Raw genomic sequence first — 18,884 nt, 5'->3', positions numbered from 1 at the left:
AAAATTTGGCTCAGGGGTGCGAAAAAGCACCCTTTCTCCATTTAGGGGTGCGTTTTCAGACCATTAAAGGTATTTTCTTGGATATCAAAAATTCGAATTAGGGGTGCAAAAAGCGCCCTTTCTCCATTTATAGGTGCGTTTTCAGACCATTAAAGGTATTTTCCCGTACCTTAAAAATTTGACTCGGGGGTCCGAAAATATTATTTTTCTCCATTTTAAGGTGCATTTTATTACAATTAAAGGGGTTTAAAAGTTTGAGCAAGGAAATGTGATTATTTTCGACGAAATAGTTTTATAGCCATGAGGTATCTATTGTGATAATTCTTTAAAAGAACTTCAGTGTATAGTTAACTTTATCGGGGTCAATTAAGATTCGGACTAAAATGCTTTAACACTTTGATTTATTTTTAAATTATTTATACTTCATTAATAAAAATTAAATTTTTATTGAACAAATAGCTACTTTAAAGCCTATAAATTAATTTCACACTACAATATAATTATTAGAACATTAAGCTTAAACCTGATAATCTAAATATTTAGTACTATGAAAAACTAAACACTTACCAGAAACTATTTCTTAAGAAACCAGATATTAAAAAACTAATGATATCTCACCCCTATATAAAAATTTAATTAATTTATACCATAATTAATCTTCTCTAGTCAAATCAAAAACAAAGATTTTTAACAATATTTTTACAAAAAAAATATTTGATTAAAGAAAGATGACTTTGTTACATTTGTACTAAAATTTCCACCACAGAAACAGATATTATAAACCGCTTGAATAGTTGGTCGACCTTTTTTGACTTAATAAAGATTATTCAGTCGAAGTCATCACGATTAATATAACCCTGCAATGAAAATATTATAGAACTGATTTAAAATTATCTTAAAATATCAAACCGCCGTTTTTAGACATTTTCAAACTCACATTTAAATTTAATCCTTTCCTGTTACTACACTCTAGAACATTACACAACAAGATTCCATTTTAAAGGCATGATGTTATGACTGCTATTTACTGTATTTTTCGTAAGCATTCCATGAAATTTTACATATCAGGTTCATACAAACCTGGACATGTCAGGGAAATAAATTTTTGACTAAAAACTGAGGGAAATTTTCAGTAAAATTCAAGCAACTTCGTGAGGCTAGAAGATTACTCCACTCTAAAATACATCCTGAAACTATTACTCAAAAAAAACCTGTGGAGTTATTTGGTGGTGCCAGAGAAATATATGGGGAAAACCTGGATTTGTCAGGGAAAACGGGACTCCAAAAGTCTTATGGATGTACTTACAACTTACCTAAAACTTTATCATTTTTGACCAAATACCACAATTCTTTTCATTCACATCTTACGTGGAAAATACCTAAATTCATACCAACCTGGGTTTTAGCTGTTTCAAAATTTCACATCACTTAAGTTGTGATTCATGAACTAATCCATCAGTAATGATTTTTTGTAATGCTAAGTGTAAACGGAAAAGTTGCCTTCTGATGGCTGAAAATAGAGAATAAATTAAAATTAACTGGCCAAAGGCTTGCCTTACTTTAAAGGATGAGATCCGTTAGTCAGAACTTTAGTTTTTATGGCTCCTGATTCAAACAAGTCTGAAATTGGAAACATTTTTAAAATTCACACAGTTTATATTAATGTATTACACATAATTATTACCTTGGTTGGACTTGTGAGCGTAACTAATTTTCAAATGGACGTAGTCGCTTAAATGAGTGTCGCTAAGCCTAGTTTGAAATTTTTAGGGTTAAAAAAATATGGCACGCGACGCGCGCGAATTTATTTCACGATGGCGCGTGCGCACGTGACTTTCAAGTAAAAAATTCCTTTTGAGGTATAAATAAACACCCTCCACAACATAAAATATTTACAAATGGTACAAAAACACACCAACAGAGAACCCTGAGGCTTGTTTTGACACCCTATAGGGTTAGAATAAACACCTTAAGGTGTTTTTTTAAGAAAATACCTTTAAGGGTACAAATACACCACATCAAAATCCAATTTTTTTTTACAGTGTATGTCCCCACAAGCACAGATTTCTCCACAATCGGTCAGTTGAAACTAACCTCTTGACGGCACTCCGTGAGTGGTCTACCGCCCTTGACTCTGGAAAAAGGGTCGATGACACTTACCTAGACATTGCCAAAGCTTTCGATTCGGTTCCTCATGCCCGTTTACTTTCTAAGCTTACAGCCTATGGGCTCTCCCCTAACTTACTAGGTTGGTTGGCTAGTTATTTGACAGGGCGCTCTCAGGCGGTGCGGGTGGGTAGCTCCTTGAGTAATTTCCTTCCAGTTACGAGCCTCTCTTAACCCGGTTGTTCCAATGTTACGTACGTTCAGTTCTTGAGTTCGGCAGTCAAGTCTGGAACCCTAGCTCTAATCGGGACATTAACTTACTTTTGGTCGTGCTTGGACGGGCTAGCCGTATTCCGCTCTCCTTGCGAGATAAACCTCGTCCTGCCCGTTTAAATGCCCTTGGGTTGAAACCCCTTGCAACTCGCCGCAAATACCTTGACCTTCTTAGCCTTTTCAAGATTCTCTGTCAACCTTCCCAGACATTCTTAACCGTCCATGCCAACACTATAGGTACACGTGGACATAGTCGCAGGCTATTTATTAACCATTCGCGTACAAATCTCCTGCACGACTCCTTCCGTCGAACGGTTCCGCTCTTGAATGCCCTTCCCGAGGACTCAACTCGCTCGATAAATAATTTTGAAAGGACACTTCGAACCTACCTAAACATTTAATTGAGTTTAAAAGCCTCATGATTTTGCTAAAATGTTAAACATGTAACCATGTGATACCTCCCGTGACAATTTTAATCCCAGTGCCAAAGTTCCTATTTAAAAAAATAGTATTTTTGTATATTTGTTACACCACCACTATTTCTGTACCTTCCCATTTGGAGCTGTATGGCTGTCCCCAGCCCCAGCCCTAGCTCGACAATAAACAGAGCAAAAAAAAAAAAAAAACAGAAGAACAATACAGTTTTTACATTTTTTGAAAGCGCAGATTTGCAGGAGCATGTTTTGAAATTTCCAGAAACTTTCAACAAACATGTTAGTTTCGAGGATTTCCGTTTAGGTCACTTGTTTTTAAGAACAATGCTTTAATTTTTAAATAGTTTTCTTCCCTTTAACAACTTCTCTAATCTACTTACACTTTAAGACTTGGTCTCTTACCACAGAACATCTCTTTCTGTCACCTTCTACTAACTCTACAAACTCTAATATTTTTTTCACCAAAGGTAGAATAAACTTTTCTTTCCTAACGTTCAATTCCATGATTTAAATATAATTACAATTTTGCAGGTTATAAATGATAAAACACCCTTATGTGACCGCTTTAACAAGTAAAGCTACTCTACACCAGTGTCTACACACAGTCGCCATCTTGAATTTTAGCTCTTCGCCCTCTTTAAAGTTCACTTTTCGCCCTTTTGAACTTTGCCCTCTTTAAAGTTCATTTTTCGCCCTTTTGAACTTTGCCCTCTTCAAAGTTCACTTTTAGGCGGCAATTTTCCGATGCCAGGCTTTAGGTTCGTATTCTCCTATTAAAACCGGTAAATAATTATTTCTATTGCTTCAAATTATATTTAGAAGTATTTAAGGGTCAATAGGTTGATTTTATTTAAACCAACTTCATACAAAGTTTGTACTTATTTTTGTTTTCCTTTTGTTCAAGTTAATGATAAGCCTATTTTTTATTACCCACATTTTATTATTACCTATTTCATTGAAATCTGAGTGTTTTTCAAAGGGTTCTTTGTGTACCTTTGCAAATTCAAGGGTTTCTTTGTGTACCTTTGCAAATTCAAGTGTGTCTTTGTGTACCTTTGCAAATTTAAAGGGTTCTTTGTGTACCTTTTTCAAATTTAAAAGGTTCTGTGTGTACCTTTGCCAATTCAAAGAGTTCTTAAAAAGTTCTTCGTGAACTGCTGTGTGTAACAAAAATTTTCAAGACTCGTTGCAGTACATTATTAAAAACATTACTGTGACAGCCATTGTTGTTAAAATGGTTACTCGAGAAGAAGCTAAGAGAAAAAAACGCCTTGCAATGGAAAAAGATAGAACAGAAGCAAACTTAAAATTTCAAGCTGAGAGTAAAGCTTTGCAGAAGAAGCAAAGTAGGCAACTTTGCCTTAAAAAGTACTATTTGAAAAAGAAAGAGTGCTTTCAGAGAAAATACGCAAATAATCAAGTTGCAAGTAAATCTTGGCTTTGTACTACGAAAAAAATTAAAATTGACTATATCACCAGGTGGCCCTACTAATGTGGGTTCCCGCTCAAAATATGAAAAAAATAATAAGAAACAAAGTAAGCAGGATAAATTCGGGTTTGCAAAAAAGCTCTTAAATGCAGGAATTTTTAAAACTAAAAACAGGAAATTCGTAGCTGAAAACTATAAAAGGTTTCTTGTTATTAATTTAACGGGGAGACTGGCAGCCACTAAATCTTTTGATGGTGACAGACGTATCAAATCTGTCTCTCACAAGCTAAAATGCCAGGTGCTAGCCGGTTGAATATTGCAAATGAAAAGGGAATTATATTCGGCTTACCACGCCAAACTAACTGGTGTTGTTAGTGAGTTTCAGGATATTGTTGAGAAATAAAAAAAAATTTGTTCCGTCGCTTCTGATAATTTGGCGAAAGTTGTGGGTGGGAAAAGACTTCACAGTAGCCTAAAAGAAGCCTATTTTCATGAAACGCCTATTATGCAATTGGGAATAATGGAAGAACATTGAAAAATGACGATGAGCTACACTATGTCAAAATTTTTCAATTGAATTCTGATGGTAGTTTACGAAAAGTTCTGAGAGATCGTGCCACCAATTCGACTAAAGAACTGTTCGTTGACGAAATGGGAAATTTCGTTCACATAAAAATCAATAACGCAACTAGTAACGTTGAACGTGTTTTACAAGTTAATGAGTCGGGAGTTGTTACAAATCTTTTCAACATTGTTGAAACTGAAGAGAAGAATCCGAAAGAAAATTTTGTGATCAATGAAGGGGGGTTTATTGAAACCGAAAACAAAACTGTATACTGGGAATGCAGTGATATTTGTAATGTTCGAACTCGAGCCATTGCAAAAGTACTAGCTTTCATAAACACAGTTGCCAATGCTAATGAAAAATCTTTGACTAAAATTTTTGAGTCTGATTTGGACCTTTGCCAATTAAGAAAAGAATTTTGCAAAAAATCAAACGTGTTTATACCACCAGATGGGGTCGAAGTATTGGTGAGAATAGTTCCGTTCCTAGGACACACCTCTTACTGCGCGGATAGCGAAGAATGCCAAAGTTCTTTGCGTTCTTTCGCTGAATTGGCTCCTCATTATTCGGGAATTAGAACTATTCTGAATAAGATGTATCAAGTCAAAGCCTTGCTCAACGCGTTAACTAAAATTTCAACTAAAATTGAACGTGGTGATTACGATTCTCTGACGAATGTCATGGTACAATCGAGAAAAATCCTAGCCACACGTGGGAAAAATTTAAATAACGAACAAAACAATGCACCCACAGGAAGCGTTAACGCTCTTCGGCCCACTCTCGATGAAAGTAAAATCTTGAGTCTTTACGAGAATCAATTCGCTCGGGCAATGCTAAACACCAACGAGTTTCACGACACGCCCTGCGACTGCTGTTTTAGATTACTGAAAAAAACTGATTTAAGAGCTGTAGAAAAACTAGTTAACCATGCTGTTTTTGATAACGAGGCCTATCTGATTTTAGAAGCTGGCTGGATAATGAATAATTCGGACGCTAGAGAAGCAGAGATGCTTCTATGTCGTTACTGCGCTACGGATTTGGGAAAGGGTAAAGTTCCCATTAGATGTTTTCTGAACAACTTGGCGGTTGACAATCCTCCGCCAGATGTGACCAATTTAAACATGTTCGAGAAAGTTTTAATTCAACTTGTGTGTTAACCAGAGTACTGCTGAGCCAAAGAAGAGAGAAGGTGAAGTTCAGCTCCGTAGATCAAAGCGCTTGATGGCTGCCAAGGAAACCACTAGCGCTTTCGAAATGTTCCGAGTTCTCCCCATCGAAATTCGATTCTTAGTATTGAGCTATCTAAGTAATTAGTTTAATTTTAAGTTATATTATATGGTTAGCCCCCCCCCGGTAAGACGGTCATGGTATTTAAATCGCGTATTGGTCTTTTAGTCAAGGACCTCTGCACAGTTGCGCTTTGCTCGAAAGAAATGCGCGATCTTGTCTCACAATTTCTTAAGACCAACTCTAATTGGAAACCCTTGTTAAATCACATTCGTCGTCGCGAGGTAACCAGCTCAGAAACTCGCTCGCATAAACTTAAGCGAGAATTTCGTGATCTCGGGTTTTTTTTGAAGCGCTTAATCCCTCAGCACACAACTGAGGAACGATTGCGATGCTTCACGATTTTCTTCAGAATGGTAACGTTGGACTACCTTTTAATATAAATATAAATTGGAAATATTAATCAAGAGGTTTTGGCAGATTTTTGGTGGAATAATGGTCCAGGACGATCAAGCGTTCAGTAGCTATTCTCTAATTTTTTACGGTAGTTTAGTTCGCACCCTTGGAAAGAGAGCAAATGGGTCTTGGTTAATTTCGTCTTGGAAGAAGTTTCCACCCATTTTGCTTGCCACCGGATCACCAATACCCATTTCGCCTGCCACCGCATCGCCAATACCCATTTCGCCTGCCACCGCATCGCCAAAATCTTCTTCGCCTGCCACCAGATCGCCAAAATCTTCATTGCCTGCCACCAGATCGCCAGTACCCATTTAGCCTGCCACCGGATCTCCAGCCCCCATTTCGCCTGCCACCGCATAGCCAACATCTTCTTCGCCTGCCACCGCATCGCCAGCACCCATTTCGCCAACCACCACATCGCCGACATCTTCTCCCTCTGCCACTGCATGGCCAGCACCCATTTCGCCTGCCACCGCATCGCCAACATCTTCTCCGCCTGCCACCGCAACGCCAGCACCCATTTCGCCTAACACCGGATCGCCAACATCTTCTCCGCCTGCCACCGCAACGCCAGCACCCATTTCGCCTAACACCGGATCGCCAACACCCACTTCGCCTTCCACCGGATCTCCAACACCCACTTCGCCTTCCACCGGATCTCCAACACCCACTTCGCCTGCGACCGAACAGCCAACACCCACTTCACCTTTAAAGATAAATGTTTTCTTCGCGGATGAAATAGAACCGATACCATAAACCTTTCTTCTCTCGTAAGATTCGAATACCTATCTGTCATAGTTTTTGAAAGATTTGTCCGAAAGGCTCCAAACGAAATAGATTTAATTTTTTTAGATTGTTGATTAATTAAATAACTTTAAGGACAGTTCGGTATTCGGCGCACAATGGCTTTGCTGTCATTCTGAACGCCTTATTATTATTAGTGAGTAGGGGGGCTCGCGCCTTTGCACCGATGCCAAAAGGTATATTGTGCACCCACGTATTCAGGCCTTGAATAGACCCGTGGCCACAGCGTAGCGAAGAATTCGCTCCACCGTAATAGAGGAGACCCGCGAGGGTTCCAAAGTGTGTGAATCAAAATATTCTAGTCTAAGCGAGGCGAAGCAGTCGCACTCGCAAAGTACGTGAGCGGATGTTTCTTCCTTCTCCTGACACGACCTACAGAGAGGGTCGTCGGCAAAACCCATCAGATGGAGGTACCTATTCTGAACGCCTTCCACAGCTAACTAAGATGTTTTATTTTCTCAATATCATCTTCCTCTGGCAGAGGAATGTCACTTTTAGACAATATGAGAATTAACCTCAGTGATTCTATAAAAAGTCTTATTTCTGAAAAATCAACGGTTATGCATCTTATTTCGGTGAGTGGCTTTTGTATCCAGGGTTGCAGGACCGAAGTAGTGTGAATTGTATAGTCGATTTTAACACAATGTTTCAAGGGATTTCACCCTAATGAGTGTTCTATGGATGACTACTTATATGTCATTTTCTTTTATACTTCTAAATGAAATTTAAGGGGCCATGCGTAAAACTCGACCAAAAATTGCTTCGGTCCAGCCACCCTTTCTGGACCACCTAGTAAAAACGTTCAAATTGCAAGCTAATTTCAGACTTTTGTGAACCAAAGGACCTTTCATATGTAAAATTTCGATGCAATTACAAACTCTACAAAACAGAATTTAAGAAAAAGGGCGACCATTGTTCGATTTATTTCAATCAGCTCCATCAGGAGCATTGATGACAAACTTGTAGGCCCATTTTTCAGAAATTTGAAGGAATTTTATCCATGATTTAGCCTTTTCTAAAATTGAAACCGCATCCATCGATCATACATTTTTTTATCAAAAGGCTCTAAAAACCTTTGACGGTAGCCAAGGTGAAACAGTCGAACAGCCCCTTCAAGGATAGGTGCCATAGAAGTCAAACACTTCTACAGGTATTTAGAAGTTATCATCTATTTAAGCTATTATTTACGCAATAAAAGCTATTTTCAAAAATCTAGTCTCCTGAGATAATTTATATTAATCAACATAATTTTAACCGTCAATTCCTAAATACCATCAGGATAATAAAACTACCATAATATGAACTGTTTTGTTAATATAATATTTCATCACTTCCTAACCTATAAGCTAGCCTCTTGTAAGAGGTTTTCTTTGAAATTCTTAGATTCATTTATAGACTAAAGTTTCAACAACGCGGACGTACTGTACATTCTTTTGAAAGCTTAAATCTCACGATAACGGCCATTATTAGTAATAATGTCTGTTTAAGACTGACATTCGCTTCCGAATACAATTTTTCATCCTACAATAATTAAAATAAATATTAAATTTTTACACTTAACAATGTAAATGCGAATTTGTGCTTGACATAATCATGATCTGATATAATTTGCACTGAACTCACATATTCGTTTGTGAATTAAAAAATAGCTTACAAGGTTGCAGGGGTTTCCTTCTTCAATATCAATATCATCATCCAAATCATTACTGTTCCGGTTCTTTAAAATTAGACTTCATCAGTTGAGGATAGTGTTTTATAAAACTAAGTATCAAATATACTTACGTAATTTGATTCTGAATCACTGAACGATAAACTTGATAATATTTCTGAGTTTTCTTCATCGCTAGTACTTTTGACCAGTTGCGTGTGAAGGTAAAATTTCGGAACCTGTGCCCTGTACTCCATCATTATCAGCTCGACGTCTTTTATTTAAATTAAATACGCCATCTACTACGTTCAGGGGCTAACGTTCAATATCAGAATTAGAAAAGTCGGACTCCTTTTGTACACTTAAATTTATGGCAGTTAAACTATCATTCGTATCCGAGCTAAGGCTACCACTATCGTCACCAGTCTCAACTAAATTTCTGTGCTGGTTTTTAATTTCACTCTTTAGTCAGTATTCAGTACGGCGTGGAATTTCCTTTTCTAAATAATTTTTATATACATTGGTCGACATGACTTTTAATGTATAAATATATTCAATTTTAAAGTAGGTTAATTTTACTTCACTTAATTGTTAATAAATAAAATTTTTCTCAAGATGCTTAGAATTTAAGACAAGAAGTGCATTTATTCTAGCGTCGATCTTAAATCCTAACAGTGCAACAGTGAAGAACTACACATTTTCACTGTCACCACTACCAGAGTCTAAGAGTACCTTCAGTTTTCCTCCTCCTAACCTCTGACGACATTGTTAACTATAAAAAGGAAAGTGCAGGCCTATCACAGGAACGTTTTTGTTGGTTCAACCCCTTCATTCCCCTTAGTTCTAGGAATTCACCTTAGAACGGTCCTTATATCTGTTAGAAGAAAAGTAGGTGTCTCGTAGATAAACGTACACGTCCCACCCGCTTCAACTGCGATCCGGTTTTACTCGAGGGGACCGACGACTATAGAAAAAGACCACTATTTACAATTTGCAAAAGAGCTGTTTTAAGATTTAAACCTTGGCGTAAGCGTAGTCCTATCTACGACTGATTTAATAATATTAGGTTTTACTTATTTAAAAATTTGATGAATTGTAATTTAACTTATGATTTATAGTTTAAACATTCTTATTTTTAAATTAAAATTACTTTAAATTATTTTCGTTGTTTAAATATATAAATAGACTGAATGGTGAACCCCTCGCTATTACACACCCAATACCAACATAAACGTGCCTATCTTTTTGGATTGTCATCTTCGCGCGCGCTTGAGAAAAATTAAGACAACTTGTACTAGGCCGGGCCTTACTGTACGGTAGAAAGTTCGGAACACTTGGAAATATCTAGCTTGCGGTCTCCGCGTTCTTAAAGCTTTTCCTAAGCTAATTGTCTCGCGAATTGTTTTATCTTCGCTAGCGCCTGTTACAGTTATCACTAGCTTTGAAACTAGTAAAGGCTCACAATCAAAGTGTTCAAGATCAGCGACTTGCTGAATATTCAAATTTTATAGGTAGGTAAAATGGTTTTTACTTATTTTTACAATAGAGCTAAAAGTTCTGTTAGTTAATAAAGTAGACAAGAGAGTAGAAAAAGACAGTGAATCCCTCCTAATGGATGCGCTTTTGCAAGAAGGATTGTAACAAGCCCTAACTAGGGGGTTGAAACTGACATAAGAATTTATACTAACAAAGAGGCGTTATTTTTAGTAGTAAAATCAAAATAAAATAAAAATTATTTGAATTTTCATTCTCCATTTAAATAATAAAATAAGCTAAATTCTATTTTACAAATATTAATCAACTTGCACTGGATAAATTATTTTTAGTTATTTTCTCCTAGCCAAATTTTCTCCTAGTATCAGTGCTACGTATAGCAACGTCACTCCCTGAAACCCATCTATCTCTAAGCTTGTAGTGTCATCCCCCCTAACAGACGCGAATAGAATTCCCTCTCACAAAAGCCCGCTCAGAGGGAGGGATACACTGTCGTCTCTCATCTCTGCTGAAGTTACTCTATATAGGTATGTACAACATTTTTATTAAGGGGAGGGTGAAAAGGAAAATCAAGTGATTTTTGTCGATTCCATTACAATTTTAAGACGTACCCGAGGGGCAGTTCACTTCCTTGTTTAAGGTCGCACACTTGCCTGATTAAATCGAATTAGAATGTTTATCCCTGCCTTCCACAGAGCATAGATTTAATCATGTTAAAATGTTAAGATTTAAGTGAATTGCCCATCGGACCTACCTGCATAGTAATTTAGTAAATTAAACAAGAATTAGCATACGACAATGATTTTAAAAATCAAAAAAGTTTACATTTCTTCAAATATTTTTTATAAAGGAACACCCTGTCTTCTACTTAATAATAGTTCATCGGCACGCTCTATGTCACGCGCCACTTTTATCACATTAGGTGCAATATTTATCATATCTCGCGCTAAAATTCGCGGGACTTATAGAGTGCATGTCAGATTTTATTAAGAGGAAGGCCGGGTGTTTCCAGATTGGTCGGGCTGCTTTGTACAAAAGATTTGAAGAAATCTTAACTAATTTTGATTTTTAAAATCATTGGAAACAATTTTTGTCTGTTTCACTATGCAGATAGGTCTTAGAATTGGTAAAGGAATCGATAAAAACTCACTTGATTTTCCATTTCACCCTCCTTTTAAGCGTACGAAGTAAAATTGTAACAATGAGGGTATAGTTGTATTCAGTTGGAATTGATAAAATAGGGAAAGCTAAGGCGTATGAATACACAACAGGAAAAAAAGTAGTCGCACTCAAGTCCGACTGAACACGAGTATGGTTATATTTTGATGATGGATTTTTTGAAATCTGTAATGATGGAACTCCAAAAACGTCAACAGAATTAATTATGGCAAAAAGGATCAATTTTGCGCTCGTAAAATGGGTCTCTGGAGGCGGTGCCTGGGATGTTTTAAATATGAATAATTGTTTTAAATATGAGAAGTCATTAAAAAAGAATGTATTGAAAAATCCCGAAAATTATATTGGGAACAACCTGGATTTCCATTGGAAAGAGGGAGAGGAAACTGATCCCGGATTGCTCTTAGCAATTGGTAAATTAATAATAAAAACAAAGACTGATTCAAGGAACAGCTATTTTGATAATTTTCTTAAATGAGAAAGACATGGAAATAAAAAGAAGAAACCTCATGGAAACGCTTTTTGCCAATTTAGGCGTACCAGTTCCTGAGCAAGAGCAAATTGAAGAGGGAAACTCAGTTTCGGGACCAAATGAAGCATGAACTTTCAAAATAATTCCTTTTCTGGTGGTTCAATATGAAAGATAGTTTTGCGAGTTTTAAACTTTAATTTTTTAGGCTAAGAAACTTAAACTCAACCAGCAAATGCACTTAATGGATTTAGTAGATAATAATACTACTGACGTAATTGAAGACGGTTTGCCAGGAACTAGCTCTGAAGGCAGCAAAAAATGCAAATGCGAGAAGTATGACAAACTGAAGTTTAAATATAATAAACTGAAAATGGAATTAAAAAAGGAGCAAAAATAAAAAATATAAGGGTAAATTAATATGAATTTTGTGTTAATGAATGCTTTGGACTCATAATTATAAAACTTGCAAATCTTTTTCAGATCAGAAAGCAATTTATGAGAAGCTGCAAGAGATTATTCCCTCCGTTTTCAAGGCAGTAACACGCTTGATGAGGAGGCTAAACCGCAAGTAAGCATTATGTTCAGTTTCAAGTTTTATTCAAAATTAGATATAACTTAATCAAAATTGATAAATTTTTTATACCTTGTTAGAAAGTCAAATTTTTTAAAATCTGAAAATTAAAGCGAATAGTTCCCCTACATATTTTATTATCCAGCAGTGGCGTTGCTAGGCCTAAGAGATTAAAACGATAATAATAATCCTAAATTTTATATTTTCTAATTTGAATTTTCATAGTTTTTGTCTGCTTGTTTTGTTGTATAACTATCTAAAACGAATTCGACTTTCTAAAATAATATTGGAAATTATTTAATTTGACAGAAAGTTGAAATTGGAGCGGATGATTTTGTGGACAAATCGGATTTAATGGTGTTGATTCGATCCTCAATTTCATGCACTAAGTTTGCCCGATCCTTATTAACACATCTATTCGAAAAGGATGAAATAATAGGTTCATCCCTAACGGGTAAAAAATGTAATGCTAAAAAAGACGGTTTGACAAAACCTGCATTGGACTCAAAAAGAGTTAATGCCATTATTGGTAAGAAAAAAGTATTTCACAAGCAAACGTGTGCCATGAGTTGGTTAATCATTTAACTAGGCCTAGTTATTAACAATTAAATTTGTAGCTTACACCCTGAAAGAGTATCCCGGATCTGGGAAAAGAAGAATTATGGAGAGTTTGGCGAATAAAATAAAAGAAATTCAAACGAGAGATAAAACAATTGTGTAAACTTTTCCCACTTTTTTTAAAAAAATCTTTCATTTTACCAAATAAAAAATAAAACTAAAATTGTTTCATACTCTTTTGAAGTCTTCAACACGAAGAACAGAAACCCTGAATTTTTAGTAGATCGGAAGCTATGGCGGAGGAATACTAACAAAATATATTGACCGGAATGTCTATAGTAACTTTAGTTAGGCTTTAAGTATCTGTAGAATATACGTTAAATATCAATTGGAAACAATGTCTATAGACATATTATTAAATGTCTATAGAAATTTAATATTAAACGTCTATGGAAATAGTATTAAATGTATATAGGCATAATATTAGACATAATATTAGACATAATATTAAATGTCTATAGACATAATATTAAATGTCTATAGCCATAATATTAAATGTCTATCGACATAATTTAAATGTCTATAGACATAATTTAAATGTCTATAGATTTAACATTAAATATCTATAGAAATAATATTAAATATCTATAGGCCGTTTGAGACAAATTAGATAGATTTAATGTGAATTGAACTTTAGAAGTTGGGCCAAAAAATTTGCCATTCACTTATATTCCCACAAAACCGGTGAATTTCTAGCTTTGGTAATCTAACGGCGTGAGCGAGACCGTTCGGCGTGTATACCGAGGTGTTGGAACCGGGCGGGCAAGGAGGTCGGTACCCGTTGGCGGCTAAGTAGAGTTCTGTGTAGCAATAGCGTGTGGGTATGCGATGGAGCCTCCAGTGCTTATAAATTTTGAGATAATTTGGAAATAATAATGAAATTTGAGATTTCTCCGTTAAACTCTGTTACTCCCTCGACGATTATAAACAAGAAGCTTAAGAGAAAAACGAAGAAAAGAAAAAATCTTCCCGGCGACATTGAAGAAAACCATTCGTATGTAGCGATTTCCTTTTGTACTGGGGTGGCTACCTTAATGTTATGAATCCGGGTAGCCGCCAAGCTTTCACTATTGGGGCTTGCGGTTAAAGTAAATTGTAATATATCAAAGTAGGTCGTTAGTCTAGGGGAATGTCTTTTCTAAGTTAATTTACGCATATCAAGACGCCTAATTTAAAATTGCCAAAAGAATAATATTTAATGTTCCGTTCTTAACAATTTGCATGCACACTTTTAAAGAAAATGGACTTTACCGCGATAAAATTATTTACATGCACACTTTTAAAATGAGACGTTACCGCGATAAAATAATTAGCATGCACAGTTATTAGTCTACCCTCAATTGGCCAATAATCTATTCTCGAGAATATCTAGCTACTACTACAGTCTGTTATTTTCTTTACTAATTAAAAGAGAAGTAGATAGTAAATACCGACTCTAAGCCACTGGCGTCAGACAGTGCCAGCATCGTGCCAGATGGCACCTATAAATATGGCGTCAATGAATCAAACATGGCGTCCACCGCATTTTTCTTCTTATGGCACCAGTGAATCAAACCTTTTTCACCCAATCCTGTTGTGACGTCAGTGAAACGTACATGACGTGTCATCCTATGGCGTCAGTGTGGCACCAATAAATATGGCGTCAATGAATCAAACATGGCACCAGTAAATATGGCGTCAATGAATCAGACATGGCACCAGTAAATATGGCGTCAATGAATCAGACATGGCACCAGTAAATATCGCGTCAGACAGTGCCAGATGGCACCTGCAAATATGGCGTCAATGAATCAGACATGGCGCCCACATCATTTTTCTTCTTATGGCGCCAGTAAATCAAACATTTTTCACCCAATCTTGTTGTGGCGTCAGTGAAACGCACATGACGTGTCTTCCTATGACGTCAGTGAATCAATCATGGCGTCAATGTTAGGCTTAAGCGTTACATTCGGCAACGTGGTAAATAACCCTTGTCATACACGCGGTTTAAACGCCATGTCGACTTGTGCGAGCTACCTCACTGGCGTCAGTGTGTCAAATCTGGCACATGATCTGGCACCAGTAAATATGGCGTCAATGAATCAAACATGGCGTCCACAGCATTTTTCTTCTTATGGCACCAGTGAATCAAACATTTTTCTCACAATCCTGCTATGACGTCAATGACGTGTCTTCCTTTGGCGTCAGTGAATCAGGTTTATATTCAAATTTAATACTATATAACTAAATATATATGCATATTCCAAATTTTAGGAGTTATTTCAACTTTATATCCGAATTTAATACTTCTAAATATAAACTTTAGAAATTATTTCAACTTAAACCAATTTCTCTTATTGATAGGCATATTTCAGGGATAGGAAATGTAAATACGAGGTTGGTGAACGGGAATGGAGAAACTCGGATGGTAAATAAACGGCCTATGTCAATAATTAGAAATCATGATAAGCGCTTGTATGAAAGAGGTTAGTGTCGACATGGGATGATAGTTGGGGTTGCAATGTTTGTTTATGCTAGGAAACTAGTAAGTAAACAAACTAGAATGAAACTTGGCGTGTATTTCGAAACATGGCGCGGCTCTCATCGTGACGTCAATGGGAAAACCCATATGATAGTTCAGACATAGATTAAACGGACGACCCCGCAATGTTTGTTTATGCTACGAAACGTGTAAATAAACAAACTAGATTGAAACTTGGCGCGAATTCCGAAACATGGCGCGGTATTAATTTTTATTATTAAAAACATAAAATTTCTCTTATCATAATGTATTTTTTATTTGAACTGATAAGGGAAATTTACTCTATCATAATGTATTTTTTATTTGAACTGATAAGGGAAATATACTCTATGTCCAAAACTCTGTCTCACATTGCCAACAGTAATGTGAACTTTCGATCTGATAAGAGAACCAATAATGATTTTGAAATGATAAAAACATATGCCTCGATTTATCCATTCTTTCACATACCTGCCGAGGAAATGAACAAATATTTAATCTTCCTAAAAGTACGGATTAACAGTAAATAGAAAAGATGGCAATTGTATCTCCTAAACACAAACAAAATCAAATTCAAACCATACTAAACAATGATGAAAGGGTAAAACTCCTTTCAAAATCATCGGTAAATTTCCTCCGAGCGTGAGCAAACAAAGGTTAAATTGATAAGTGCAGAAGTGAACTAATTTAAGAAATATGGCGGGTAGACTTTCGAACTACCCACGCTTTAGTCCATGCGTTTAATCCACTTCTAAAGTCAACATGATTAGAGCAAACTTTCCTATTAGTGTTCAAACCTTTCTGTTCAAAGTTTCACTCTTTCTGTTCAAAGTTTCACTCTTTCTGTTCAAAGTTTCACTATTTCTGTTCGGTGTTTCACTATTTCTGTTCGGTGTTTCACTATTTCTGTTCGGTATTTCACTATTTCTGTTCGGTATTTCACTATTTCTGTTCGGTATTTCACTATTTCTGTTCGGTGTTTCACTATTTCTGTTCGGTGTTTCACTATTTCTGTTCGGTGTTTCACTATTTCTGTTCGGTGTTTCACTATTTCTGTTCGGTATTTCACTATTTCTGTTCGGTGTTTCACTATTTCTGTTCGGTGTTTCACTATTTCTGTTCGGTGTTCCACTATTTCTGTTCGCTGTTTCACTATTTCTGTTCGGTGTTTCACTATTTCTGTTCGGTGTTTCACTATTTCTGTTCGGTGTTTCACTATTTCTGTTCGGTGTTTCACTATTTCTGTTCGGTGTTTCACTATTTCTGTTCGGTGTTCCACTATTTCTGGTCGGTGTTTCACTATTTTGTGTTCGGTGTTTCACTATTTCTGTTCGGTGTTTCACTATTTCTGTTCGGTGTTTCACTATTTCTGTTCGGCGTTTCACTATTTCTGTTCGGCGTTTCACTATTTCTGTTCGGTGTTCCACTCTTTATGTTCAAAGTTTCACTCTTTCTGTTCGGTGTTTCACTATTTCTGTTCAGAGTTCCACTATTTCTGTTCAGAGTTCCACTATTTCTGTTCAGAGTTCCACTATTTCTGTTCGGAGTTTCACTATTTCTATTCAGTGTTTCACTATTTCTGTTCGGTGTTCCACTATTTCTGTTCGGTGTTTCACTATTTCTGTTCGGTGTTTCACTATTTATTTTCAGAGCTTCACTATTTCTGTTCAGAGTTTCACTCTTTCTGTTCTAGGTTTCACTCTTTCTGTTCTATGTTTCACTCTTTCTGTTCTAGGTTTCACTCTTTCTGTTCTATGTTTCACTCTTTCTGTTCTAGGTTTCACTCTTTCTGTCCTAAGTTTCACTCTTTCTGTCCTATGTTTCACTCTTTCTGTTCTATGTTTCACTCTTCCTGTTCTATGTTACATTCTTTCTGTCCTAGATTTCACTCTTTCTGTTCTATGTTTCACTCTTTCTGTTCTATGTTTCACTCTTTCTGTTCTATGTTACATTCTTTCTGTTCTAGGTTTCACTCTTTCTGTTCTAGGTTTCACTCTTTCTGTTCTATGTTTCACTCTTTCTGTTCTAGGTTTCACTCTTTCTGTTCTATGTTTCACTCTTTCTGTTCTAGGTTTCACTCTTTCTGTCCTAAGTTTCACTCTTTCTGTCCTATGTTTCACTCTTTCTGTTCTATGTTTCACTCTTCCTGTTCTATGTTACATTCTTTCTGTCCTAGATTTCACTCTTTCTGTTCTATGTTTCACTCTTTCTGTTCTATGTTTCACTCTTTCTGTTCTATGTTACATTCTTTCTGTTCTAGGTTTCACTCTTTCTGTTCTAGGTTTCACTCTTTCTGTTCTAGGTTTCACTCTTTCTGTTCTAGGTTTCACTCTTTCTGTTCTAGGTTTCACTCTTTCTGTTCTAGGTTTCACTCTTTCTGTTCTAGGTTTCACTCTTTCTGTTCTAGGTTTCTATTATACCCAGGTACATGTATGACATCTATCAAATCAATTATTTCCTGTCCATTTCTAATTGATAATGCGACATTTCCTATGCCTACAGCTTTAGCTCCACCTTCAGCAATTTCTACTGATGATTCTATTTGCTTATAGTTTGAGAACCATTCCCTCTTATGGCAAAAATGATGAGAAGCTCCTGTGTCAAATATCCACGCTTCCTTATCCTTTATCGCTAGTAAGGCTGATGCGAAATGAGCTCGTCTACTTTCATTGTCGCTTGACTGCTTATGTTTCTGTTTATTTGTTTTATTTGACCAACAATCTCTTGCATAATGACCTTTTCTATTGGGCCTCGGCTGATTCAAGTTATTTGGAGTCCTAACTCTACTTCTATGTTGCAAGTGAGATGAATAACCGGCTTGTTCATAATCATCTTCACAATCTTCTCTCCTTTGCCTATCATATTCTGATATTAGCAACTGTTTCACGTTCTTCGGGGTAAAATCTTTATCAGGCCAATGATACGCTAAAGTCTTGATTTGCCTATAGGCTTCTGGTAGTTTATGTAACATTTGGAAGGCTATTTCCATGTCCGATATTTGTAAACCCGCTGCTTTCAAATTATCTGCTATCACTATTAAACTTGCTAAGTGTGTTGCCATTGAGCCACCCTTATATCGACAGCTTATAAATTCTGATCGTAAGTCTG

The 18,884-nt window shown here is 36.3% G+C and overlaps 1 protein-coding gene and 1 long non-coding RNA gene across 13 annotated transcripts; one reads left to right on the top strand and one right to left on the bottom strand.

Moving 5' to 3' along the window:
* Positions 1–198: 198 nt before the first annotated feature.
* Positions 199–2,040, bottom strand: LOC149716480 (uncharacterized). 3 transcript variants are annotated; one of them, XR_016371623.1, is made up of 4 exons: positions 1,685–2,040; positions 1,081–1,620; positions 938–1,027; positions 199–857 (listed from the first exon to the last, which is right to left on the bottom strand). It is a non-coding gene; the product is annotated as an uncharacterized LOC149716480 (long non-coding RNA). The 3 variants fall into 3 exon arrangements; XR_016371621.1 differs by having other exon boundaries at positions 199–879; positions 938–1,620; XR_016371620.1 differs by having other exon boundaries at positions 938–1,620.
* A 35-nt stretch (positions 2,041–2,075) lies between these two features.
* LOC149716479 (uncharacterized) lies at positions 2,076–13,439 on the top strand. 10 transcript variants are annotated; one of them, XM_089849266.1, is made up of 9 exons: positions 2,076–4,349; positions 4,417–7,872; positions 8,122–10,456; positions 11,681–12,028; positions 12,150–12,211; positions 12,293–12,495; positions 12,568–12,655; positions 12,968–13,187; positions 13,276–13,439. In XM_089849266.1, the coding sequence occupies exon 2, from the start codon at positions 4,894–4,896 to the stop codon at positions 5,962–5,964; it is 1,071 nt and encodes a 356-aa protein (XP_089705392.1). In that variant the 5' UTR covers positions 2,076–4,349; positions 4,417–4,893; the 3' UTR covers positions 5,965–7,872; positions 8,122–10,456; positions 11,681–12,028; positions 12,150–12,211; positions 12,293–12,495; positions 12,568–12,655; positions 12,968–13,187; positions 13,276–13,439. The 10 variants fall into 10 exon arrangements, with proteins under 10 accessions (XP_089705392.1, XP_089705346.1, XP_089705340.1 ...); XM_089849220.1 differs by having other exon boundaries at positions 4,417–7,263; positions 7,346–7,872; positions 11,681–12,495; XM_089849214.1 differs by having other exon boundaries at positions 4,417–7,707; positions 7,779–7,872; positions 11,681–12,495.
* The last annotated feature ends 5,445 nt before the right edge of the window (positions 13,440–18,884 follow it).

This window comes from Phalangium opilio, unplaced genomic scaffold (genome assembly GCF_054372755.1).
Source record: "Phalangium opilio isolate 3A_F unplaced genomic scaffold, DU_Popi_V2 ptg000009l_1, whole genome shotgun sequence".
Lineage (NCBI taxonomy): Eukaryota > Metazoa > Arthropoda > Arachnida > Opiliones > Phalangiidae > Phalangium > Phalangium opilio.
Note: the sequence above shows the minus strand (reverse complement) of the source record. Positions and strands in the feature narration are given on the sequence as shown.

Coding starts and splice junctions, on each gene's coding strand:
- LOC149716479 (XM_089849220.1), top strand. CDS start 4,894: ATGGGAAATTTCGTTCACATAAAAATCAATAACGCAACTAGTAACGTT.